Source organism: Oncorhynchus tshawytscha, linkage group LG21 (assembly GCF_018296145.1).
Source record: "Oncorhynchus tshawytscha isolate Ot180627B linkage group LG21, Otsh_v2.0, whole genome shotgun sequence".
Lineage (NCBI taxonomy): Eukaryota > Metazoa > Chordata > Actinopteri > Salmoniformes > Salmonidae > Oncorhynchus > Oncorhynchus tshawytscha.
In genome coordinates this window covers 10,629,410-10,657,272 of record NC_056449.1, presented here as the reverse complement: position 1 = coordinate 10,657,272, position 27,863 = coordinate 10,629,410, and the positions used below count along the sequence as shown (strand labels likewise).

The 27,863-nt window shown below is 43.6% G+C and overlaps 2 protein-coding genes across 2 annotated transcripts in view; one reads left to right on the top strand and one right to left on the bottom strand.

The window, feature by feature from the left end:
* Positions 1–27,863, bottom strand: part of mrpl11 (mitochondrial ribosomal protein L11) — a 51,784-nt gene that overhangs the window by 10,588 nt on the left and 13,333 nt on the right. Inside the window, exon 2 of the mRNA XM_024382863.2 lies at positions 14,404–14,560. Within this exon, the coding sequence (XP_024238631.1) occupies positions 14,404–14,526 (123 nt within the window). The 5' untranslated portion in view covers positions 14,527–14,560. The remainder of the gene's footprint in view (positions 1–14,403; positions 14,561–27,863) is intronic.
* On the top strand, positions 6,720–11,758 carry LOC112220900 (transmembrane protein 121-like). Its single transcript, XM_024382862.1, has 2 exons — positions 6,720–7,404; positions 10,255–11,758. Exon 2 carries the CDS (start codon positions 10,257–10,259, stop codon positions 11,310–11,312), a length of 1,056 nt encoding a protein of 351 aa, XP_024238630.1. The 5' UTR covers positions 6,720–7,404; positions 10,255–10,256; the 3' UTR covers positions 11,313–11,758.

Below are 27,863 nucleotides of genomic sequence, written 5' to 3'. Positions count from 1 at the left end.
GATGAACGTGGTACATTCAGGTGTTTGGAAATTGCTCCCAAGGATGAACCAGACTTGTGGAGGTCTACATTTGGCTGATTTATTTGGATTTTTCCATGATGTCAAGCAGAGGCCCCGAGTTTGAAGGTAGGCCTTGAAATACATCTACAGGTACAACTCAAATTATGTCGAATAGCCTATCAGAAGCTTCTAAAGCCATGACATCATTTTATGGAATTTTCCAAGCTGTTTAAATGCACAGTCAACTTAGTGTATGTAAACTTCTGATCCACTAGAATTGTGATACAGTGAATTATAAGTGAAATAATCTGCCTGTAAACAATTGTTGGAAAAATTACTTATGTCATGTACAAAGTAGATGTCCTAACCAACTTACCAAAACTATAGTTTGTTAACAATACATTTGTGGATAGGTTGAAAAACTAGTTTTAATAACTCCAACCTAAGTGCATGTAAACTTCCGACTTCAACTGTGTATATATATAGAAAGAGAGAGGGAGCATATGCAGAGCAGACCAGAGCATGTGAGCAGAGTTAAGCAGTTGGAAACAACGCTCATGTAGAGGTGCTTGCGCGGCGCTCCATGTGCTTTCCTACGCTCCGCTAAAAACCGCTCCACACACACAAGAAAAAAAACAGAAAAAAAAACTGGCCCTCCAAATTCGCTCCAATCATTAAAAAAAAAAATCACAATTTAACCAACACCCATCTATTTTTGTGACTACCTTGACCTACCAATTGGTATTTAAGTATCGAAACCAAACCATATGGATTTGAATGTAAAGTATTTGAATTAACATGAGAAGGCTACATGTCATATTAAACAGCATGTAAACACTCCATATAGGTCAGGAGCCAGACAAGGAGCCTAGAAGGAATGAAAATGAATTATTTAGGCTGTATTATTTCAAGGCTATAGTCTACAAAGAAATACACGGAATGATTTGGTTTGGCTATTTGTTTCAAGTGTATGTGGCGGTTCTAGCTTGTAAAGCGTCCTGGGTGAACCCCCGTCCTTAGTGTCCCCGCCCGCCCGCACCAGGGGGCGCCTCGTGCCGACGACTGTCAGAGTCGCCCGTACCTAAATCGGCTACTTAATTTTGTACTAGTCTATTAATACATCTCTGTCAAAATTCATCATCTCTCCCATGTCTTATTCGATTAGTATTTTTGAAAGCGTAAGGATACTAATTCAGCCATAGTTGTCCTGAAATGTTTATTGCTTGCCAACATTTTACTCCCTCCTCTGCTTAATATAACACACATACATTAATTATTAATTTCGGTTGCCTATCCTGACAAAGTTTGTCCTCTAGAAAGTATTTGACTCTGATGTGTGCCACAGATAGTAATTGACTCTACACAAAACTAAGAAAATTAGTGACGGGGGGGGGGACTTCTGGCAGGGGGGAGATTTGTCACAACAGGTGAGCAGTGGAGAACATCCTCTCCACACTTGCTGAGCCACTGGGGATGCTAAACACCCTTTTGGCCACACTTACCAGGCTGGGCAGGGATGTGGAGTTGTTTTAAAATGTTTCTATAGGTAGGCCTAAAGGTTTAGGCAAAATAACCCAATCAAAACAGAAAGCTCCTTGAACGTGGGACTATGCCAGGCCTATTGGGCCAAAATCAATTATGGCCTATTGTATAGATAATAGAACAAAAATGAATGAAACATTTAGTTGAAACGAAAAAAAAAATTTTTTTTAGTTTATAAATACCTTGCTACGATGACAATTATCTACCCACCTTAATTCCTTTCTTTTAGCATGTGCACGTTAGTAAGTACACCATCATGCTTTTGGGATGTCTTTTCAGACAATGATTCTTTAGTTGTGGACACTATCACCCCAGTCCCTCTCTTGCTTCTCATCTTTGTAAGTCACCTTGATTTAGCACCTGTGCGTTTGATCAGTTTCTTTATGAAAATATTTAGCAGTAGCTAAAGCAAGCAGCACACAAGCAGACTCCAAATGCATGCTGGCCGGGCGTGCCCTGAGTTCCTAAAGAGTGCGCTACTGGAGCGGGCAAGAAGGTCGATGCCCCAGCCGATGGGAATCTCAGCTCCAAATTGGACAAGCTCTAACCACTAGGCAGATAGCGTAGTGTTTAGAGCGTTGGGCCAGTAACCGAAAGGTTGCTAGATCGAATCCCCGAGCAGACATGGTACAAATCAGTTGTTCTGTTCCTAGGAGGTCAGTGTAAATAAGAATTTGTTCTTAAAATGACTTGCCTAGTTAAATAAAAATATATATAATACTCTGGAGCAGACAGACTTCTGGAAAGTTAAAGGCAAATTGACTGACCAGACAATGAAATGGCAGACAGTGAAGGTGGGCACAAGGTAAACTATATCAGGTAATCATTTTAATTAATACATTACACGAGGGGCCAGTCAGTGGGGCGTTTGACGATGACAGCGTGAGCTAGTATCCTTCTCGCCCCCGCACTTTCTAATAGCCTAATTGAAGTCATTATTGGGATTGAGCCGTGTTGGTAATTGTAATGAGGCTCTTTAAACTGGCAGTGGAGTCTGGCATGCCATGAAAGCAAGGTTCGCTTGGCTCCCTGACTTCCCATGACATTTATAGCAGAGAGAGGGAGAGCAACTGACGGCCGCGGAAGAGACACTGAGCATTTGCACCCTGGTCAAATAGCCAACCCTGGCCCTGCTCCACTCCATCTGAACATCTAATCATCCCACAGTAAGAGACGAGCAGCCAGCTAAATCCTCTCCTCCTGCACCATGACTGATTAGGCTCCAGAGTGCAAAATGGCAGCAGCCCATCACCCAAGGCGGGCCGACACATTATCTAGTGGAAGGAGTATTTAACTCCCGCACCTTCAAAGAGTTTCTCTGAGATCCTGTCTGTGCGTCAGGATTAACTGCTAATCTACGGCGGTATTTCAGCAGTCTAACTCCACAGCGACAGCAGTGAGTAATTGCTCCAATTTATTTCCAGATCAGAGGGTTATGATAAACAATTAAGAGCGCAATTAGGCATATGTGATTAAAATCAGATTTGATTTGACACCCTATTCTCCACTCTTTCTGTCACACCTCAAGTTAAAATGTGATTGGCCTTTCAGCTTCATTAACTATTTTTAACAAGATATAGCGAGCACCGACATGAGCGAGCCAGGGTGGCTGTGAGTGTATATGGACAGGATGAAAAGAGAGAAAGCAGGAGAAGAGATGGCTGGGAGGTAGGTTTGCGTGTTCGGTGTGAACAGTGTTCATCGTCAATATTTGAATGAAAAAGGTTCATTTGACCAAGGGGAGAAGACAGACGTGCCACAGGAGATACTCATATATATGGGTGTGTCTCTACCCTCATTTGAGCCTGACAAGACGATCAGAGGGAGAGCGAATGTCCTAATATGTCATATTAATGTGTCTCTTTCAGAAACAAATCGTTGATGGGTAAATCCATTTGAATTCAATCACTTGACAGCTTCCCTTTTGCAACAAAAATTGATCCTAAAAAACTAATTCCATACGTGTTTGCCAATGGTAGAAGTGTCAAGAAAGTGACTTTTTAGACCTGAACGGCAAAACACTTAGATAAAGGTACTCGAATTTGACCCATTTTGCAGATCTCACCCTACTACGAGACATCCATGTCTTCATCATTGGAAATTAATAAACGGTTGAGTTTGATATTACTTAAAAGCGTTGTAAAAATAAAAAAATAAAAAATGAATGTCCATTTTTATATTCACGTGAAATGGTCTAAGCTACAACATATCAGGTGTTAATGTTGTGCCTGCCCTCGGTTGAGACACGTTCTTGAATACAGGGTGGGTGGTATTTCAATCATAGAAACAGAATTTTTAGAATGGCCCAATCCCTTCAGTCAGACCACTGCAATTTAGCTGGTGCACCATTGAAATTTAAAATGTTTACTTTAATTACTAACAAATATTTCCATTCAAGTCAACATTCTCTGATGGTCAACACATCAACCATCTTTGTGGTACAACTTTAAAGTTACATTTGAATTCTATGACATCCATCAAACAACCCTGTTTGTAAGCTTTTAAATGACAAACTCAACAACAATCTTTTTCCAGTGATGAAGACATGGATGTCTCATGGTATGCAAAATAGGACAACAAAAACATATCAGCACAGGTCCTCTGAGTCACAGCTAACTCTTGACACAATACCGTACTGAAATAGAAATGGCTACTTCAAGCACATTTTCCAAATGACAAAGGAAGATGACAACGGACAGTGCTGGCCAAACTCCCAAAGAGCTCATCTCCATAACAAGTGAAATGGGTGAGCATCATCCAGCAACACCGCTCTCCTCGAAGGATGTATATATTGGCCTGGTCTTGGACAGTTTATACACTACAGAGAATCTGCTGAATCAGATGAGCAGCAGGGCAGGACAAAAGAAAAAAGGTGATTACATCATAGCAAAGAAAACATGGCATTTCTCAACTCCATTACGTTCTCCTCACATGCGAGGCAGTGGTGCACCTCATGATTAATCATGTGTAGCGGCAGCAGCAGGCGGAATGGTCTACTGGAGGCATCAACAAGACGCATCAGGAACTCTGGAGGAGCGAGTGGGAGAGCCAGGAACTGTATTACAGGGCTATTGACTTGAGTGTTTCACTGGAGTGAAGTGGCAGTATGCTGCTACTACTAGTAGTAGTACAGTAGCAGCAGCAGTAGAAGCAGCAGCACAGTAGAAGGAGTTTAAATCTTTGTTTCCATTGAACATGCCATACAAATAAAGACATTTTTATTAATCATATTTAGAATGCCTTGGTACTCCTTTCTTTTTGACAACATGTAAAGTGCTGGTCCCGTGTTTCATGATCTGAAATAAAAGATTCCAAAAATATTCTGTACACACAAAATGCTTCTCTCTCAAACAATGTGCACAAATTTGTTTACATCCCTGTTATTGAGCATTTCTCCTTTGCCAAGATAATCCACCCAGCTGACAGGTGTGGCATATCAAGAAGCTGATATAACAGCATGATCATTACACAGGTGCACTTTGTCCTGGGGACAATAAATGGCCACTCTAAAATGCGCAGTTTTGTCACAACACAATGCCACAGATGGCAAGTTTTGCGGGAGTGTTCAATTGGCATGCTGACTGCAGGAATGTCCACCAGATCTAGTGCCAGAGAATTGAATGTCAATTTCTCTATCATAAGTCACCTCCAACATAATTATAGAGATTTTAGCAGTATGTCCAACTGGCCTCACAACCGCAGACCACATGTAACCAGGCCAGCCCAGGACCCCCACATTCGGCTTATTCACCTGCGGGATCGTCGGAGACCAGGAGTATTTCTGAGGACTGAGGAGTATTTCTGTCTGTAATAAAGCCCTTTTGTGGGGAAAAACTAATTCTGATTGGCTGGGCATGGCTCCCAAGTGGGTGGGCCTATGCCCTCCCAGGCCCACTCATGGCTGCGCCCCTGCCCAGTCATGTGAAGTCCATAGATTAGGGCCTAATGAATTTATTTCAAATAACTGATTTAGAAAGCACTCCAATTGCCACATTAAACTAAATTATGCAGTAGTTAGAGGAGTGGCAGAAAGGAAACATGAAAGCAGAGAGAGAGACACAGCATTCTATTCTGGCCCGGTGGTGGTTGGCCTCTGCCACTGGTGGACATCAGCTTGGTACCAATCAGTCCTTAGGAATCTTGGACGGTCTCTTACCCCACATCCTTCCCCACTCATGTCTAGGGGAAGTGATGACTGCACAGTGCTGTGGACAGGCTGCCTTCCCTCTCCCTCCCTCTGTCTGTCTGTCCCCACCTCCCACCCTGCTCAGCCTCTCCACACTGAAAGAGCCAATGCCGGGTGACCTTCAACCACACCCACAGGGAACCAAAGGAAAAGGGGGAGAGTGAGGGAGGAACGATAGAGAGGAGAGGTAGAGTGAATGGAACTGGAGGGCATAAGGAGAGAGAACGGGAGAGTAGAAGGATAGAGGAAAAACCTAAAATTGAACCCAGGGAATGGAAATCTCTGTGGAAGCCAGTGGAGCGGGTAGCTGATTGTGACAAGAAATATATGACTCTCCTTCCCCTTTCTCACTGGTCTGACTAAAGCTCTCACTTGGAGATGACCCGCACACACGGAGAACAGAGAGAATAAGAGGTAGAGGGGACAAATGAGAGTCTTTGAATTTAGATGTGACCCTGAGAAGGTGGAGATTGATTTGCCTATGCACTTAACGGAACACAATGTCAAGGTGACGCAAACGTACTCTCCTTGACCATCAAAACAATCTCTCCAACACTAAAACCCTTCCATTCGGAAACCCTTAGGCTATACTGCAGCCGACTGGGACCCGTCTAAAATTTACAGTACAACAAAAAGACAGGATGGTTTTGAAGTGTGTCCACAGGCATCTCTTGCTCTACTTGCTTCCATATATCTGAGTGACATTTCAGTAAGGGTTCATTGTGTATATCTGATATTTTACTGGCAGGGCAATCAAAGCCATAATCTACTTCCATGTAATACAAAGCCATTAAGCTAGTTATAATTTCAGCAAAGTGGCATCATGATCATTCCCATAACCGATGGACATAACCGTGGGCTCCTAAATATTCATGCATTCCAGTCTGGATCTTAAAGTTATACAGCTGAGCTGATGGTAAAAAGGAGGAGGTGGCAGAGGAGAGCTGAGCAGGGAGAACGAGCGAGGAAGAGAGGGAGAGCTGAGCAGGGAGAACGAGCGAGGAAGAGAGGGAGAGCTGAGAGCACGTAACCTGCCTACAAATGAACACCACTATCAAAGTCTAGTGGCTTGGTGAGTTTATTCATGGCTCTCGTGTCCTCAAGGTTTGCTTTACAGCCGATACTTCCTTATGTGGATTTTTTTTTTTTTGGTGAGGGGGGGGTCGTCTATTCCTGATAATGATTCCGCGTCAAGCAGTATTCCACTTCTGAGTGACTTCGACAGCTCAGAGCACGGCCAATAAGCCCGCACAGCTCCTTCGTGATTCACTGGATCTTCGGCTGCCAGACCCGAGGTGTCAAATTCAGGACGGACATACCGAGAGATGGAGAATTCTGCAGCCGCGGTGACCGTGGAATAATTCAGCAAAATGACAAGCTTATTTGACCGACTCAGAAGAAAGAAAAGAGTCTTGACTGCTTAAATGTGAACTTAATTTGGACAAACTCAAAGATCAACAGAGGGCAATTACTTTTCCCTGTTTAACAGGATAAGACCATCATAGCAGAGAGGGAGCCTTTCCAAATATTTTTGGACATATAACAAACAAAGCAATCGATGTAAGGAATCAGTTTGGACCTTCATGTTCATCCAGGGACCATTCGACTTCTACTAATAGACGAAGTGGATCTCAATCAAGCCAGGTGGAGAGGCAAAGCAAGAACGCATGCTTTGGGTAACTATCCCCCACTTTCAAAGAGTTGAATTATGTATGCATCTACTAATAAAAAAGGTCATTATGTAACAGGTGGTGCATCACATTTTTGCATAAGACTAGATGATTAGGTTAAATTTTGGGGGCTGCATCAACATAATGGAAGACAAAATCCCCCATAGAGAGGAGATTTAAAACAGATCTGTTGAAATTATCATGGAAAATAAATATTACATTTGGAGGACATGCACCAACACATATTCACCCCCTACACGTGTAAAATCCTATAATAGCTGTTCCCACAGGTTTACAAACGCTTCTTGAGACATCAGATGTTACTGCTCAAGGGCAACTCAGTCACCAGGATTAGACGGGATTTTCCATTAGACTTATACAGATTTCACCCCCATTCATTCATCCAGTTTAATTGCACACACCTAATCACCTCTTTCTCTCTAACAAGCAGTCCTCTCAGTCTCACTCGCACATCCCTTGCTGGTACAAGCAAGCATTTGATTTAGTTTGTAGTAAGACAAACATTCCAGGCAGAATGTTTTTATAGATGAATTACAGGTCTAGAGCAATTCATATTCCTTTTACCTTCAGCCCAGCACACCTGGTAGACCTCCAATATAAAGAGAAAAACACAAGTGACAAACAAGGAGGCGAGCCTGATTTCAAAATGATGCGTGTGTGTGTGTGTGTGAGGGAGGCAATTCGAAAGCCATAACAGATTACCCTTGGTAATTGGTGAAAACACTCCTTTCTCCACCACACAATACACACAACAAAGTAGCCTTTAATTTGGCCCTGTTACACACCTTGGTCTGAGAAATCCCAATCAAATCATTTACCTGTCCACCTTCCCAGGCCCTTTCCTTACCGTTGCAGTGGAAAAGCCTGAATCAGCTACAGTATCCATTTCTAATCATAGTGATGATGAATTTGGTCATTATTGATGAGCAGAGTGGACACACACACATAGCCGTCATCCGGCACGCTCACTCAGAACAGAATCAATTGGGTGTGTTGTCAAGCCGTAACACAAACACAGGCTGACAGAGGAACGCCGGGGTTCCAGGGTACAATTTTAGACGCATATGGAATCGCCAAGAGGCATGGTGAGAATGAGAAAGGCAAAAAAACACACCATCTGGGGTGGCAGATACCTTTCTCCCGCCTCTGACGGCAGTTGGGGGGGTTGTTCAGCTAAAGCACCATTTCCAATTCCAATATTCTCGAAGCGAATTGATACACTAGAATCCATTCACTTCCAGCAATGATAAATCAGGTTGTGGGTTGCAGCGAAACAAAAAAAAACATCATCTGATAATCATATATGAGTGATTCTGACGTCTGGGCTCCTCCTCTTCTTCACCATGCCCCTCGGAGGATCAGTCAGTCTAGGTTGTTTCCTCAGTCATCCATTTTTCACTTATCTGTTCCAAAAGAAGTAGTAATGCATTTCATTTCTTCGGATCTCAGAGTTCGCGTAAGAAACCATGTATTTTTTTCCCACCAAATTCTGTCTGCCACTTCGTCTTCCTCACTTTACCTTCCATCCTGCGCTCATCTCCCCTCCTTGCCAGGCTGAGTTAATTTATGAACTGTTATGTTGTAGTAATACTTTATTAGGAATGTGGACAGCCAAGAGCATCAATCTCTTACTTTCAATTCCCTCTCTCCCACAAGTCTCTCCTGCAGACACTGACAGTCTCTCTCGCGCCATGGATGACAGGGCTCAGATGAGTGCTGCATTGAAAAGATTGATGCCTGTCGTCAATCAGAAACACACGTTAGCGCACGTTATTAAAAGGCAGATCTGTTCATCTGTTCCTCGCTGGCCACAGAGCCCGCAATCGTTTCGCTCGATCAGACTCAAGTGTTGCCATTATGGCATATCTGGAGAAGGTAATGATTTCATATTAAAATGCCATTGATCCCGTGGAGTGGTTGACACCCTTGGTGGTGCTGTAGGCAGATGGCTAACACTTCTCCTCAGCGCTCCTGGCTGGGTCTGCTCTGAGAACCATACGCTAGTGTCTTTTAGCCTCAATACGTCAAGGAGAGGCATTTCACCGTACAAAAATCGGTGATCATTTCTCACTCCCAAATCAATACTGGAGTTTTATACAGTCCACTTAAAATATGGCTTCGCGCAAAAGAATGTACACATTGGTATTCCATAAATGGGCAAATGAGCCCATTAGAATGGCCTGCACGCAGGGACACACGCACGGTGACAAACACGTGTTCATGAACACACAAGCAAGCAATTACCGTCAAAAAACATCCTCAGAACAAATCTTAAAGAGAAGCATTATTAATATTCCTCCCAAATGAGAAGGCAATTTTCCGCTGACTAAGATTGCAGCACGCAGCAACAATGAGGCCGACTAAACAGCAAGGAAAACAAGTAGACAAGCTGCCTGCCTGGCTGCACTTCAACACAATTCATTATTAATGAATAAGGTAAGGGCACACAAGCAAAACGCCACAGCAGAAAACCTGGGTAATTTTGAGGTGCCGAGCAGGGTTAAAACTTACATAGCTGAAGAGCCACATTGAAATAACTTATCTACAGAGGAGTGAGAAAATGTACACAGTTCCTCAGCATGCATGGTCAGGGAAGAACAGCCTCTGACTGAAAGATGGAAAAGCTCACCGCTGAATTGGCATTAAAATGATATTTATCCATAGCAACAAGCAAAGTATGACTGGCATCACTGTTAGGTAAGCAAGCATCTTGAAGAAAGATGGTCTGTCATGCAAGTGAAATTCTCATTGGTGAATGAGGACATAGTCTAAAGCCATTCTTCTGAATATAGTACATTTTGTCTTGACTTGTCATCTTTCTGTTTCCTCTCCCAGGCATGGTGCCTACGCCCCAGGTGTGCGTATCAACCCTGGTCACAGTGAGCACAATGGCAGTGGTCGACCTCTACCTGCTGGAGCAGAGCATGCTGGGAGCCCGCGGCAAGGCAGGGCCCAGCGTGTGGCCATGCGCCGCCGTGCTGCTAGGTGATCTGGGCTTCCTGCTGGCGCTGCGGTTTGTGTCGGCGGGCGTGGTGTCGGAGGCGCTCTCCCCCCGCCGCGGCTTCGCCAACGCCCTCTGGTTCCTCTTCCTGTCCCTGCTCCAGCTCAAACTATTCTTCGTCTGCCAGAACTACCGGACGGAACGTCGGCCACCTGACCCCTTGGCCAGGAAGACACTCACCCTGCTGCTGTCTATCTGCCTTCCCTCCCTGTTCCTCATCCTGACTGGGGCTGACAACATGACGCCAATGCGAAGGAAGCAGGAGGTGCGAGGGAGGCTGCTCTGGGTGGTGGTGGACCTGCTGGACGTTCTGGACCTGCAGGCCGGGCTGTGGGAAGCCCACGCAGGGGCCACTGACCTGAGGGTGCCCCTGTGGGCCGAAGGCCTGGTTTTCTTCTACTGCTACGCCCTGCTGCTGCTGCTGCCCTGTGTGGCCCTCACAGAGCTGGGGGCCGCTGCCATGCCGGGACAGAGGGGGGAACGTAAGGAGCCCCTGTACCCCTGGCTCAGCCTGGTCACCATCAACGTGTTCACACTGGCCCTCAGGGGAACGGGCATGCTGTGGTACCGGGACCCCCGGGTCTCGACAGTGTTCCTGGGGAAGAACCTGCTGGCCCTGGCTGTGAAGCTGAGCTCAGCCTGGGAGAGGCACAAGCAGGGTGGGGACAGAGGGATGGGGGCTGGGGACGGAGCAGAGGCAGGGGGGGAATCCACCCTGGCAACACAGAGCTCAGAGCAGACAGAGGACCTAGCCACAGGCAAAACCACCCCTGGGCCGCCCTCCCGCTACCACATACCGTCCCATTCCCACAGCCACGGTTACTCCCTGTCCCACGTCAGTCTGGATCCCACAGAGACCTCCATGGGCCCCTCCATCTCCCATGAACTCTAGAAACTGACCAGAGAGAAAGACAGCTCGGCATCAGCCGTCAAGCTCATCAGAGCTCCCAGGTCAGGGAAGCATTTAGCACTGAAGAGAAGACGGTTGGCCTCACACTGAGACAGAAACTAAAAGCCACAGGCAACCAACCCAGGCAATCACAGCAGTAACTCATCCAATTAGCTCACTTTGGTTAAAGGGATGATTTATCCATCCCCTGGGTCCCGGACGCTTGTAGTATTTGAGAGAGGGCTGGGGCGGCGTGAGAAATGTAAAGCGAAGAACTGCATTGTTTTCCAAGGAGCTACAATTAGTACTGGTTCCACACAGACATGGGTGTCATATGGGACATAATCCCGTGGTGTTTGTCAGTGTGTTTCCTGTGAAAGCTCTTCCACTGCTGTTGTCAGCGACACCTCCAGGACAGCTTACATACTGAAATAAAGTTTTTCATTCTTCCAGGCTCCGACACTTTATTGGCCATGTGTAGGAGGGTATTGGCAGCCTGTCACCACAAATGGAGAAAACAGGATCATAGGTCGATCAATCACAGCTAGGGGACATACTAGCTGTCCAACTCTCTGCACATCTGAGGCAGGCAGTGCAGCAGCGTAATGTGCTATGAGGACAGAGAGGAAAAGCTATCATAAGCTATCAATTTAACCAGTAGCACCAGTCCTGGTAGGCATACAGTGATCCTTCAGCCAGCCATTCTGCCTCCGCTCTAACCATTAATGCTATTATTAATTGAAATTGGGGCCCATTTGTCTAAATGTTAATAGCTTAGATAGCTTTATACTTGGTTTACAGGGCATATTTACACTTGGTTTACAGGGCATATTTACAGAATGCGCTAACACACCAGGGTTGGGCTCAATTCAGAAATGAATTGAGAATGCCTCAAGTTCCAATTAAATTCTTGAATTAGAGTTAAATTAGTTAGCAGGATACAGAATTGCAATTTGAATGAAAAAAAATAGAATCGAACATTCTCAAAGTGAATCAATGAGGAAAACAAAACATGTATGCTAATATTCTAAAGGCATATTTCATTAATCCCTTAAATGTTGTTCAATATGGGGGGTGAGTGACATTTCCCAGAATGCATTAGTTTAACCTTCAAGTTCACCCGAGGCCTTCAGAAAAGAAGCCAAACAAATTAAATTGGTTGGTGGAAACATAAATTGGCTATTCTAAGCACTAAAGTAAAAAAATAAAAGTACAAAAACTGTCCATGAACATTGTTTACAGAGAAAAGTGATATTCTTTACTATCTGAAAGTGTGACCCATCAGATTCAATTAAACTCATGTTCTATGACTGAGATTCATTTCTTTGAATTGCACTGAATTTAATTGTACTTCATGTCACTCAAACCGAAATGTTGCATCCTGCGGGTTCGCCAATTCTAATTAGAATTTCAACTGGAGTTGAATGGGAGTGTTACGAAACCGATTAGACAGCCAACTGTGAACACGGTGCTCGATAAGTCTAGGGGGTTCTGGGCTTGCCTAACGGTTCAGTAATCTGACTCGACGTGTCCATTAATGTGACAAACAAGCGTATGTGACCAGGTATTGAATGCATTTACCCAGGAGACACCAGCTCATCTCTCTTGACCTCTTGGTCAGCCAGTCCAAGCAGATTATTATTTGTTCAGATGGTGGATCAAACTGTTATAAAAAGGAACACATATCAAAGGCATGCCCAAACTAAAAAACAACAACAAAACAATAAGCCTAGTGGCCATCAACCTCACAGATTTCCCAGCTGGGACATTGACAGTCAATCACCTTAATTGGCAGCACCTAACGTGCTCATCAAGGGTTCCTAGCAAAGCATAGCCCTTGACCCGGTTGGTTGCTGCTGCCCCCTGGGGATGAGGTGTGGAAGTGTAGGATGTTGTTTTTGTAGTATGTTGTGTCTACTTATACTCCTAAAACCTATACTACCTAACCCATTCCATATCAGAAGTCAATTCCAAAATTCTGAATTGAGCCCAACCCTGACACACACACGCGCAGTAAGGCCATTCCTCCAGGGAGTTTCTCTGTAGTTCTGAGAGAATCGGCAGGGATGTGAACTAGAGTAGGCTGGGAGTCTGCTTCTCCGTCTCGCGCTCTTTCATCTCTCACTCACTCTCCATTTCAAACACTACACATTGTGGAAGCCCTCCCCGTTGGGCAACTTGTCTCATATTTCAAATATAACGGCAGGAACTACATCAGCCGCCGCTTCAGCAAATGACTACTTCCTTGGATTTGTTACACCTGTTAAGCCCCATGTACAACCCTCAGCATTTTCCTGAGGTTCCGAAGATATAGTGGCGCCGCTCTTCTTTCCTCCTCCTCTCCCTCTTTACTCGCCTCCATTGGGGTGTGCTAATTTCACTCTGGACTGTAATTACTTCTCCCCCACCAAAGCCGTCAGGTTCTCCCTTTTGTCTCCCGTTCGCCCTTTTATTGCTCTCGTTTGTTTAAATATGCCCTGCGGACGACAGGCAACCTACCTCTTTGTGCTCCCTCTGTCAGGGGTGGTTAGACAGAGGAGAGGAAGGGAAAAAACAAGGAGAGAGGGATTAGGGCCAAAAGGCCGGTGCCTAAAGCAGATCGGCTGCCGACTGGCATTTATTTACAATTTAGCCTACCACATACACACTCAGAGCTTGATGGAGCAAGGCAGCAAAGAAACACACACTCGCACGGTGCGCCGCAACAATGGCATACCAAACCACTCTAAAAAGAGGGTCCCTTCAGACATACAGCTGGGCTTTGCCTGGACGCAACCCATCTCACCTCATTACCACGCTCTTCATATTTTCCTGGGCTCTTCAACCCACTGTGTGGGAGAGGGATACACTTAACAGAAGGGAATCTAAATCATTCAACATGGTTCAGCTCTCAAAAGGCACCAACACCACTTATTTTTGTCTGGAACTTACAAGTATATTTTAAGCGCAACTGCCAACCAATGACGCACAAGAGCCTGACACTCGAAGACATTCAAGAGGAGACGTGTAAAGGACTTGACACTATGTTTCTCTTTTTGTTTTGAAGAAAATAGAATAGGAGAGACAGGAAGGGAAGTCTAAACAGGGAGTTTACCTGTCCCAGGACAGGACCCAGAGGTGGTCCGGGGGCAGCCTGCCCTGACCTCACAATGGCCCGGATCACACCCCCCATGTCCACCTTCTTCACGGCCTTAGCGGCCTTGGAGATCTTGGACATCGTGGTCTGTCTCGATCGCTCTCTATCCGCCCGTCTGTAAGGAGAAACAGAGACTACAGAGTTAGCCTTTTCTGCTCAGGTTTCTATCAACTTCACCCACCAAAGACACTTTTAAACAACTAATTTACAAACATGCTGGGTTCATTAAAATATCCCACACAGTCCAAATCGATAGGATATACCCCTGGGCTAAACCCTGGTTTTCTATTTCGTAGCAGTCGAGTAATTAAACAAATCTTTGCATTCGATCTCCCTGCGAGAGTCACCTGGTCTCCTGAAGGGCGTTTGTGATGTGGATCAGTAAGTGTCTGAATGAAAATATAGGCCTTGGGATGAGGACTTTCTCCACTACATCTAATCTGATACCACTACCAGAGCAGTGTAGAGTATAGAACCACAGTAGCCTGTATGACTTATAGCCACCATGTCTTTCTATACTGATTTTTGCATAGCCCCCACCAGCAGAGGTCAGGGGTCATTTGGAACCCAGCCAAGACACGGTCAGGCGGATAAGTGACAGAATTAATAAAAAGGAGTTGGAGGCATCATCACTCCACAGTGAGGGGTCTTTTTCATTCCACCTTCAAATGCATTTACCAAATTACCAGTCGTTAGTGGAGTGAGGAGAGTGGGCTGAACTCTTGGCTCTGCTCCACGGAAGGAGGCAGAACACATAAATAGCAAGCCTGTAGACTGTAATCCCCACTTGGAAAATACCACAGCTGTAAAAACCCAGAGATCAATGGGTGTAGACAAGAGACAAGTAGGGAATTTTAAGGTTTAGCCAGGTGATATTGGGTGAGACCCGCATTCAATAGAAGTTACAGCTTCAAAGGAGTGGAGGAGACCTAAAAACAATTCAGTTTGGGCAACAGAGGGTAACCAGTTAGATTAAGAAGAAATGAAGAGCAGAAACAATCGAAAAGATACAGCTGAGCGCTTTGGTGTTTCAAAGTAGCAGAAACTTTTCCAATAAGAAGTTGTGGTTGTATAAATTGTATTGTAGCTGCAGTTGTTGAAGTGAAAAGTAATTGTGGTGCTTTGTAAAAAATGTTAAATGGCATTAAGCTGGTTGGCTAACTTTGGGGCAACAAATACCCTTTAGGTTTTAAGAATGAAACTCTACCCCTTGCCTATAAAATGTCACTCACGTCCGCCACTACATTTCAGCAGTGAATGTTGTGCTACTCATCTAACTTGCGACTCCACTGTTAAAGAATCATGTAGCAGTTCAAATCGATTTGTGAACAAGTCAGAAATCAAGGTCATCTCCCCAATTTCAGGTTGGGAAAAAAGCTATGCGCAATGACCAAAGAAATAGCACGAGTGCTGAAACTGACAAACTGCCTTAGAATGGTATTCAACCTGAGATACACAAACGCCAACACACATTGACCAGCCGGTGAAATGCAAGGCAAGATGTGGAATTATGTTACCACATAATAGAAAATAAATTAGGAATGGCAGTGAATGTGTAATTTGTATAATTTGGGAATTATACTTAAAAATAATGAAAAGCAACATGCAACAATTTCAACGATATGACTGAGTTACAGTTCATAAGGAAATCAATCAATTGAAATACATGAATTAGGTCAAAATCTATGGATTTCACATGACTGTGCAGGGGGCTAGGCCCAGCCAATCAAAAGGTGTTTTTCCCCACAAAAGGGCTTTTACTACAGACAGAAATACTCCTCGGTTTCATCAGCTGTCCAGGTGGCTGGTCTCCGACGATCCCGCAGGTGAGTAAGCTGGATGTGAAGGTCCTGGGCTGGCCTAGTTAAATGTGGTCAGCGGTTGTAAGGTCAGTTTGACTTACTGCCATTTTCTCTAAAACGACGTTGGAGGAGATTTATGGTAGAGAAATTAACATTCAATTCTCTGTCAACAGCTCTGGTGGACATTCCTGCAGTCAGCATGCCAATTGCATGCTCTCTCAACTTGAGACATCTGAGGCATTGTGTTGTTTGAAAAAAAACTGCACATTTTAGAGTGGTCTTTTATTGTCCCCAGCACAAGGTGCACCTGTATAATGATCATGCTGTTTAATCATTCTTGATATGCCAGACCTGTCAGGTGGATGGATTATCTTGGCAATGGAGAAATGATCACTAACAGGGATGTAAACACATATGCACAAATTTGATCGACATAAGCTTTTTGTGCATATGGTAAATGTCTAGAATCTTTTATTTCAGCTCATGAAACATGGGACCAACACTTTACATGTTGCGTTTTTATTTTAGTTAAGTATACATTTGTAGTATGCGGAAATTCGGTGTCATGCTTTAATGCAGTGGTTCACAACCTTTTTCAGTTACTGTACCACCAAATGAATTTAAATTGCTCTGCTCGGAGTACCCCTGAAGTATCCCCTCATGTGCATTTGACCAGTAAGCCTATGGTCTCATGGAGTCTTCTCAAGTACCACTGTGGATACACCACAACTCCGGAATATGAATAATGAAAAACAATTTCATTTTGAGAGGGAACTGCTGTTATCAGAAGGCCAAGCGCAGAGGGCTCTTGAAGCACTGACCTAGATAACGGCAACAACTGACAACACATTTCACAGAACTGCATTGTGCATTCCGAAATCATATTTTACTCAATATTCTCTATTTTAGAGCTAGGCAGCTGAAACACTATTAGAAGGTGATACGTATTGCTATTTCTGCAACTACTACTAGTCAACCCACCATTGATGAGCATGCTAAAATACTTGAAGCTGGATAATCCTTACCAAATTAGGAATTAAATGTGTTTTCTCTGGCCAAACACTGATTAAAAAGGGGAGCAATAACCTCTATGGAACAGCCACATTGGCACATCATTTGAAGATACAGGGCCTTCAGAAAGTATTTAGACCCCTTGACTTTTTCCACATTTTGTTAAGTTATAGCCTTAACCTAACATTGATTTAAAAAAAAATCCTCAGCCATCGACACACAATACACCATAATGACAAAGCGAAGGAGGTTTATCGAGGTTAACTAATTTATTAAAAATAAAAACAGAAATACCTTATTTATATATGTATTCACACCCTGCTATGAGACTAGAAATTGAGCTCAGGTGCATCCTGTGTTTCTATTGATCATCCTCGAGATGTTTCTACAACTTGAGTGGAGTCCACCTGTGGTAAATTCAATTTAAATGGACATGGTATGGAAAGGCACACACCAGTCTATATAAAAAGGTCCCACAGTTAACAGAGCATGTCAGAGCAAAAACCAAGCAATGAGGTCGAAGGAATTGTCCATAGAGCTCCGAGACAGGATTGTGCCGAGGCACAAATCTGGGGAAGGGAACCAAAACATTTCTGCAGCATTGAAGATCCAAGAACACAGTGGCCTCCATCATTCTTAAATGGAAGAAGTTTGGAACCACCAAGACTCCTCTTAGAGCTGCCCGCCTGGCCAAACTGAGCAATCGGGGGAGAAGGGCCTTGGTCAGGGAGGTTACCAAGAACCCGATGGTCACTCTGACGGAGATCTGGAGTTCCTCTGTGGAGATGGGAAAACCTTCCAGAAGGACAACCCTCTCTGCAGCCTTTATGGTAGGGTGGCCAGACAGAAGCCACTTCTCAGTAAAAGACACGACAGCCCGCTTGGAGTTTGCCAAAACGCAAATAAAGACTCTCAGACCATGAGAAACAAGATGCTCTAGGCTGACCAAGATGAAACTCTTTGGCCTGAATGCCAAGCGTCACATCTGGAGGAAACCTGGCACCATCCCTATGGTGTAGCATTTTGGTGGCAGCATCATGCTGTGGGGATGATTTTCAGCGGAAGGGACTGGGAGACAAATCAGGATTGAGGCAAAGATGAACGGAGCAAAGTACAGAGATCCTTGATGAAAACCTGCTCCAGAGTGCTCAGGACTTCAGACGGGGGCGAAGGCTCTCCTTCCAACAGGACAACAACCCTGAGCACACAGCCAAGACAACGCAGGAGTGGCTTCAGGACAAGTCTCAATGTCCTTGAGTGGCCCAGTCAGAGCCCGGACTTGAACCCATTCTAACATCTCTGGAGAGACCTGAAAATAGCTGTGCAGCAATGCTCCCCTTCCAACCTGGCAGAGTTTGAGAGGATCTGCAGAGAAGAATGAGAAAAACTCCTGAAATACAGGTGTGCCAAGCTTGTAGCGTCATTCCAAAGAAGACTCGAGGCTGTAATCGCTGCCAAAGGTGCTTCAATAAAGGACTGATTAAAAGGGTCTGAATTAGAGGTCGACAGATTAATCGGCATGGCCGATTCATAACAATCGGTAATTGGCATTTTTTGGAAGCCGATTACATTGCATTCCATGGGGAAACTGCGTGGCAGGCTGACCACCTATTACGCGAGTGCAGCAAGGAGCCAAGGTAAGTTGCTAGCTAGCATTAAAAAACAATTAATCTTCACAATCACTAGTTAACTACACATGGTTGATGATATTACTAGTTTAACTAGATTGTCCTGCGTTGCATGTAATCAATGTGGTGCCTGTTAATTTATCATTGAATCACAGCCTACTTCGCCAAACGGGATGATTTAACAAAAGCGCATTAGCGAAAAAAGCACAATCATTGCACGAATATACCTAACCATAAACATCAACGCCTTTCTTAAAATCAATACACAGAAGTATTTTTGTTTTTAAACCTGCATATTTAGTTCAAATAAATTAATGTTAGCAAGCAATATTAACTTGGGAAATTGTGTCACTTCTCTTGCGTTCATTGCACACAGAGTCAGGGTATATGCAACAGTTTGGGCCGCCTGGCTAGTTGCCAACTAATTTGCCAGAATTTTACATAATTATGACAAAACATTGAAGGTTGTGCAATGTAACAGCAATATTTAGACTTATGGATGCCACCCATTCGATAAAATAATATACGTTTTCTTAATGATAGTTTTCGGATTTGACCATATTAATGGTCAAAGGCTCGTATTTCTGTGTTAATTATATTATAATTAAGCCTATGATTTGATATTTGATAGAGCAGTCTGACTGAACGGTGGTAGGCAGCAGCAGGCTCGTAAGCATTCATTCAAACTTTACTGAGTTTGCCAGCAGCTCTTAGCAATGCTTGATTCACAGCACTGTTTATGACTTCAAGTCTATCAACTCCTGAGATTAGGCTGGATTAGGCAATACTAAAGTGCCTATTAGAACATCCAATAGTCAAAGATATATGAAATAAAAATGGTATAGAGAAATAGTCAACGTATCATAATTCATATATGACAACCTAAAACTTCTTCACTGGGAATATTAAACCACCAGCTTTCATATGTTGTGAGCAAGGAATTTAAACGTTAACTTTTTTACATGGCACATATTGCACTTTTACTTTCTTCTCCAACACTGTGTTTTTGCATTATTTAAACCCAATTGAGCATGTTTCATTATTTATTTGAGACCAAATAGATTTTATTTAGGCATTATATTTATTTAAAAAGAAAAGTGTTCATTGTTCACTCAGTATTGTTGTAATTGTCATTATTACATACATACAAACATACAAGTCGGAAGTTTACATGCACTCAGGTTGGAGTCATTAGAACTTGTTTTTCCAAACACTCCACAAATTTCTTGTTAACAAACTATAGTTTGGCAAGTCGGTTAGGACATCTACTTTGTGCATGAAAGAAGTAAATTTCCCAACAATTGTTTACAGACATTATTTCACTGTATCACAATTCCAGTGGGTCAGAAGTTTACATACACTAAGCTGACTGTGCCTTTAAATAGCTTGGAAAATTCCAGAAAATGATGTCATGGCTTTAGAAGCTTCTGATAGGCTAATTGACATAATTAGAGACTCAGGAAGGAGACGTGTTCTGTCTCCTAGAGATAAACGTACTTTGGTGCGAAAAGTGCAAATCAATCCCAGAACAACAGCAAAGGACCTTGTGAAGATGCTGAAGGAAACCAGTACAAAAGTATCTATATCCACAGTAAAACGAGTCCTATAGCGACATAACCTGAAAGGCCGCTCGGCAAGGAAGAAGCCACTGCTCCAAAACCTACATAAAAAAGCCAGACTACGATTTGCAACTGCACATGGGGACAAATATCGTACGTTTTGGAGAAATGTCCTCTGGTCTGATGAAACAAAAATAGAACTGTTTGGCCATAATGACCATCATTATGTTTGGCGGAAAAAGGGGGAGGCTTGCGAGCCGAAGAACACCAACCCCACCGTGAAGCATTGGGGTGGCAGCATCATATTGTGGAGGTGCTTAACTGCAGGAGGGACTTGTGCACTTCACAAAATAGATGGCATCATGAGGTAAATTATGTGGATATATTGAAGCAACATCTCAAGACATCAGTCAGGAAGTTAAAGATTGGTCGCAAATGGGTCTTCCAAATGGACAATGACCCCAAGCATACTTCCAAAGTTGTGGCAAAATGGCTTAAGGACAACAAAGTCAAGGTATTGGAGTTTCCATCACAAAGCTCTGACCTCAATCTTATAGAAGATTTGTGGGCAGAACTGAAAAAGTGTGTGCGAGCAAGGAGGCCTACAAACCTGACTCAGTTACACCAGCTCTGTCAGGAGGAATGGGCCAAAATTCACCCAACTTATTGTGGGAAGCTTGTGGAAGGCTACCCAAAACGTTTGACACAAGTTAAACAATTTAAAGGCAATGATACCAAATACTAATTGAGTGTATGTAAACTTCTGACCCACTGGGAATGTGCTGAAAAAAATAAAAGCTGAAATAAATAAATTCTCTACTATTATTCTGACATTTCACATTCTTAAAATAAAGTGGTGATCTTAACTGATATGGAATTTTGACTAGGATTAAATGTCAGGAATTGCGAAAAACTGAGTTTAAATGTAATTGACTAAGGTGTATGTAAACTTCCAATTTCATTGTGTATTGTGTGTAGATTGTTGAGGTGGAAAAAACGATTTAAACAATTTTAGAGTAAAAATGTGGAAGAATTCAAGGGGTCTGAATATTCTAATTTCTGTAAATAACACACAAAAGTAATGTGAACTTGGCCTGTACCCTCTTAGCCTAGTAATCAGTCAAAGGCAGAGAGACGGACACCAGTTTCATATGTCCTCAGAGGAAAAAAGCTTTGCAAGTCAAACACTGTGACGTTATGCAGAGCCGTGAAAGTCAATAGAACCCCAATGAGTCACACAATAGGTCTAGATGAGATTAAGATTGCACTAAACAAAGGCAAAAGGAGAACTTGTGATATATAGATACGAACATAGACAAAATGCAGAAGAGAATAATCATGATTAAAAGCTGATAATAGCGCACAGAAGAAAAATAGCGACAAACCACCAATTACAAAGTAATCCCGCTGGTAAATTCCCCTTGAACGCTGTAGTTTGTAGATTGCAGGCTAGGCTATATTTCCACAAACGAGCACATCAAATGCAAGGGCACCAACCCCCAGCTGCTTACAAGTTTGTTCCAAGTGCAACCCATTTTTCAGGCAATAGCCTATTTGAAGACAGAAATAGCATAAGCAGCACATTTCAAACCGAAATCCATCAAAGCCTGATTTCGCCAAGTACTTTTTAGGGGTAAGGTGAAAACAGAGATAAGCGACAACAATATTGTGAAGAGATTAGTCTTTTATATGGTCTCTCCCACCTCAACATGCCTGAAACTTATTTTGACAGCCTGCCATTTTAGTCTCTGAATTTGGCAGACGACCAGGATGAGAACTTCAGGAAACTGAGGCAACTAGTCTAGGTGTCAGTGGCAATATCTGTTTTGTTAAAGCCATATTGCAACTGATTTGGAAGTGAAAACTGACAAACAAGTTGGGGCATCATTGAGTACATCACAATTCACTGCAGTCCATGCCATGTTATCCCCAGACATACGACATACAGACTTAAACTCAAAATCAGTGGTTTTCAAAGTCAACTAAGAAATCGGCATTTTGACACAGATGGCATGGTCTATCAAAACAACAAACTGGCCATTTCAAAACACATGTGAACACACCTAGCATATGCTGTACCTATTTGATATTGTGATACTATCCTGATATGACTGTCTTAAGATGTGAAGTTAAAAGATAACTACTCGGTTTGCCTTGTCACACATTAGCATTCAGACCAAGTTCAAACTCTCCAGCACCAAAGATGAATATCGATTGCAGTTAAGTCAAAGTGTCAGGCAGTCTGGATGCAAGACAAAGCACCCCAGAAGTAAAGTTTTGAAGAAATCCTCTAAAATGTTCACTGACAAGGCTATAGATCACTCTACCAAGTCTAAACTTAAAATATTGACTTAATTTTTGTAATCTAGCATACACTCTTAATCAGAGCGACAAATCTTAAAATAGCTAGGTGAAACAACCTCATGGGGCGGGGGTGAGACGTCTCCTCCAGGGGCTGCTCCAGCAGTTTAAATTTCCATCTGCAATGCTGTGCATGTTTCTATTACCTGAACAAGCCCAAGGGGTCCTGATCAGATATTATAACTACGGGTGCACATCAGGCTTCCTCCTAGTCTCCTTTCCCTCATCTACACTGATGAGAATGAGCTGAGAAGCAGGAAAAAGCTATTTTCCAATAGGCAGCCACCATATTGCTTTTGTGTTATCATTGATGCTATCACCATTTTAAAGTAGTCATCCCCACCCAGTTGGCTACTTTAAAAAATGTTGGATGCTGTCAATGGCAATGCTAAAAAAATGGCACAAAAAACAGGCACAACTCCGAATAAAGTATTTTTTCAAAGTAGTCGAAATGCCACGTGTGCTGAGTCACTGGCTTGGTAGTGCTCTCCCATGCCATCCCTAGGAGGGGTGCATCATGACTTGCCAGGTTTTTTTTCTCTATACTCTACTTGAGTGGGTTGTGTCACTGATATTATCTTCCTGTCCGGTCTTACGCCGCCTCAGGTTCGTGTGGTGGTGGAGATCTCATCTGGTGCATTTCCCCTGTCTTATCTGGTGTCCTGTGTGATCTTAAGTATGCTCCTTCTCATGCTCCCATCTCTCTCCTCTCCTGGAGGACCTGAGCCCTAGGACCATGCTTCAGGACTACCTGGTCTGACAACTCCTGGGTGTCTTGTTCCCAGTCCACCTGGTCGAGCTGCTGATCCAGTTTCTGCTGTTCTTCCTACGACTATGGAATCCTGACCTGTTCAGCGGACCTGCTACCTTATCCCAGTCCTGTTTTTTCAACCATCTCTCCCACACCTGCTGGCCCGACCTCAATGTTCGGCTATGAAAAGCCAAATTACATTTACTCCTGAGGTGCTGACCTGTTAACCACTGTGATTATTATTTGACTCTGCTGGTCATCTATGAACATCTGAACATCTTGATGAAGGATCTCAACTTAATGGCCATGTACTCTTATAATCTCCACCGGCACAGCCAGAAGAGGACTGGATACCCCTCAGACTGGTTCTTCTAGGTTTTGTCCTGTGTTCCCACCTTTCTAGGGAGTTTTTCTTAGCCACCATACTTCTACATCTGCATTGCTTACTCATTGGGGTTTTAGGCTGGGTTTCTGTATAAGCACTTTGTGACATGGGCTAATGTAAAAAAGGATTTATAAAACACACTGAACAAAAATATAAAACGCAACATGTAAAGTGCTGGTCCCATGTTTGAGCTGAAATAGATCCCAGAAATGTTCCATACTCACAAAAAGCTTTATGTGAACAAATTTGTTTACATCCCTGTTAGTGAGCATTTTATCCTTTGCCAAAATAATCCATCCACCTGACAGGTGTGGCATATGAAGAACCTTAGTAAACCACATGATCATTACACAGGTGCACCTTGTGCTGGGGACAATAAAAGGCAACTCTAAAATGTGACGTTTTGTCACACAACGCCGCAGATCTCTCAAGTTTAGGGAGCGTGCAATTGGCATGCTGACTGAAGGAATGTCGACCAGCGCTGTTGCCATAATTTAATGTTCATTTCTCTACCATAAGCCACCTGCAACGTAAATTTTGGAGAATTTAGCAGTACGTCCAACCGGCCTAACAACATGTAACCACTCCAGCCCAGGACCTCCACATCCGGCTTCTTCACCTGCAAGCTCCCCAGTGGGTGGGCCTATGCCCTCACAGGCCGACCCTTGGCTGCGCCCCTCCCTAGTCATGTGAAATCCATTGATTAAGGCCCAATTCATTTATTTCAATTGAATGACTTCCTTATATGAACTGTAACTCAGAAAAATCATTGAAATTGTTGCACATTGCGTTACATTTTTATTCAGTACATTTGATTGATCCACTTAGGTATAATAAGAACTAGAGACTGAAAACAACGGTCGGACGCAGAGTAATCTGGACTGTCTACTGTATATCTGGGTTGCATACGGTTTATAAGGACCAACATCACATCCACACTAGCACATAGCGAGCAGAGTGAGCACAAACGTGTCAACCCTCGCAAGGCTGCAGGCCCAGACGGCATCCCCAGCCGCGCCCTCAGAGCATGCGCAGACCAGCTGGCTGGTGTGTTTATGGACATATTCAATCAATCTCTATCCCAGTCTATTGTTCCCACATGCTTCAAGAGGGCCACCATTGTTCCTGTTCCCAAGAAAGCGAAGGTAACTGAGCTAAACGACTACCGCCCCGTAGCACTCACTTCCGTCATCATGAAGTGCTTTGAGAGACTAGTCAAGGACCATATCACCTCCACCCTACCTGACACCCTAGACCCACTCCAATTTGCTTACCGCCCAAATAGGTCCACAGACAGATGCAATCTCAACCACACTGCCCTAACCCATCTGGACAAGAGGAATACCCATGTGAGAATGCTGTTCATCGACTACAGCTCGGCATTTAACACCATAGTGCCCTCCAAGCTCGTCATCAAGCTCGAGACCCTGGGTCTCGACCCCGCCCTGTGCAACTGGGTACTGGACTTCCTGACGGGCCGCCCCCAGGTGGTGAGGGTAGGCAACAACATCTCCACCCCGCTGATCCTCAACACTGGGGCCCCACAAGGGTGCGTTCTGAGCCCTCTCCTGTACTCCCTGTTCACCCACGACTGCGTGGCCACGCACGCCTCCAACTCAATCATCAAGTTTGCCGACGACACAACAGTGGTAGGCTTGATTACCAACAACGACGAGACGGCCTACAGGGAGGAGGTGAGGGCCCTCGGAGTGTGGTGTCAGGAAAATAACCTCACACTCAAAGTCAACAAAACTAAGGAGATGATTGTGGACTTCAGGAAACAGCAGAGGGAACACCCCCCTATCCACATCAATGGAACAGTAGTGGAGAGGGTAGTAAGTTTTAAGTTCCTCGGCGTACACATCACAGACAAACTGAATTGGTCCACCCACACAGACAGCATCGTGAAGAAGGCGCAGCAGCGCCTCTTCAACCTCAGGAGGCTGAAGAAATGTGGCTTGTCACCAAAAGCACTCACAAACTTCTACAGATGCACAATCGAGAGCATCCTGTCGGGCTGTATCACCGCCTGGTACGGCAACTGCTCCGCCCACAACCATAAGGCTCTCCAGAGGGTAGTGAGGTCTGCACAACGCATCACCGGGGCAAACTACCTGCCCTCCAGTACACCTACACCACCGGATGTCACAGGAAGGCCATAAAGATCATCAAGGACAACAACCACCCGAGCCACTGCCTGTTCACCCCGCTATCATCCAGAAGGCGAGGTCAGTACAGGTGCATCAAAGCTGGGACCGAGAGACTGAAAAACAGCTTCTATCTCAAGGCCATCAGACTGTTAAACAGCCACCACTAACATTGAGTGGCTGCTGCCAACACACTGACTCAACTCCAGCCACTTTAATAATGGGAATTGATGGGAAATGTAAAATATATCACTAGCCACTTTAAACAATGCTACCTTATATAATGTTACTTACCCTACATTATTCATCTCATATGCATACGTACATACTGTACTCTATATCATCGACTGCATCCTTATGTAATACATGTATCACTAGCCACTTTAAACTATGCCACTTTGTTTACATACTCATCTCATATGTATATACTGCACTCAATACCATCTACTGTATCTTGCCTATGCTGCTCTGTACCATCACTCATTCATATATCTTTATGTACATATTCTTTATCCCCTTACACTGTGTCTATAAGGTAGTAGTTTTGGAATTGTTAGCTAGATTACTTGTTGGTTATTACTGCATTGTCGGAACTAGAAGCACAAGCATTTCGCGACACTCGCATTAACATCTGCTAACCATGTGTATGTGACAAATAAAATTTGATTTGAGCAGTGATGATGTCATCCAAAAATATGGCAGACATTGTATTGATGTACAATGTTAGTATCTTCGGCTGTGAGTGATGTCTGCCTCTGCGACAATTTGACTAATTCAAAGGATGTTTTGTGCACAAGGGTTATGACTATTGTCTTATAGGAATTTTAAATATGACTTCCCTATGTGGCGGTCTATGGAAATTGTATTTCTAGGCCGGGCATCAGTTAAACTGCAGTACCGAAGCGGAACAGTAGGAGCATTCGAAAACGTGCTTCTAGACCGGAACCCTGGTCCCTTGGGTGGGATCTCGTATTATGCAAAACTGTTTGAAAAACCACATGATCAAACGAAGCTTCGGACGTCATTGATAACGTTACTTTGAAACGAGCATCCGTACATTGTGTTGGATCAGTAGTGCTTTGAAAACTGCATCGTAGCTCCAGCAATCATTCCAACACTGGTATGTAATAATTGAACCTTTTAATTATTTTTCTCACTGATAAGAAAGATAAGTTCCTTATGTTTCCAACACATACTGCAAGCAATGCATGTCAACTTAAGTCCCCCAGTAAATAGATATTTTCATCAGTAGGCTCCAACATGCTGACCAAACCGGCTCTGCGCATGCGTCTACGGATGATAATTGTCTATCCCACGAGAGGAGTTCACGCAGGTTAAAATACCAAAACCAACTGTGAACTAACTATAATACACTGAACAAAAATATGACATGCAACATGTAGTATTGGTCCCATGTTTCATGAGCTGAAATAAAAAGACCCTAGAAATGTTCCATACGCACAAAAAGCTTATTTCTCAAACATGTTCTGCAGAAATGTGTTTACATCCTCATTAGCAGTGGTGGAAAAAGTACCCAATTGTCATACTTGAGAACAAGTAAAGAGATACCTTAATAGAAAATGACTCAAGTAAAAGTAAGTCACCCAGTAAAATACTACTTGAGTAAAAGTCTAAAAGTATTTGGTTTTAAATGTACTTAAGTATCAAAAGTAAATGGAACTGCTCAAATGTACTTAAGTATCAAAAGTACAAGTATAAATCATTTCGAATTCATTATACTAAGCAGACAGCCACATTTTCTAGTTTCTATTTA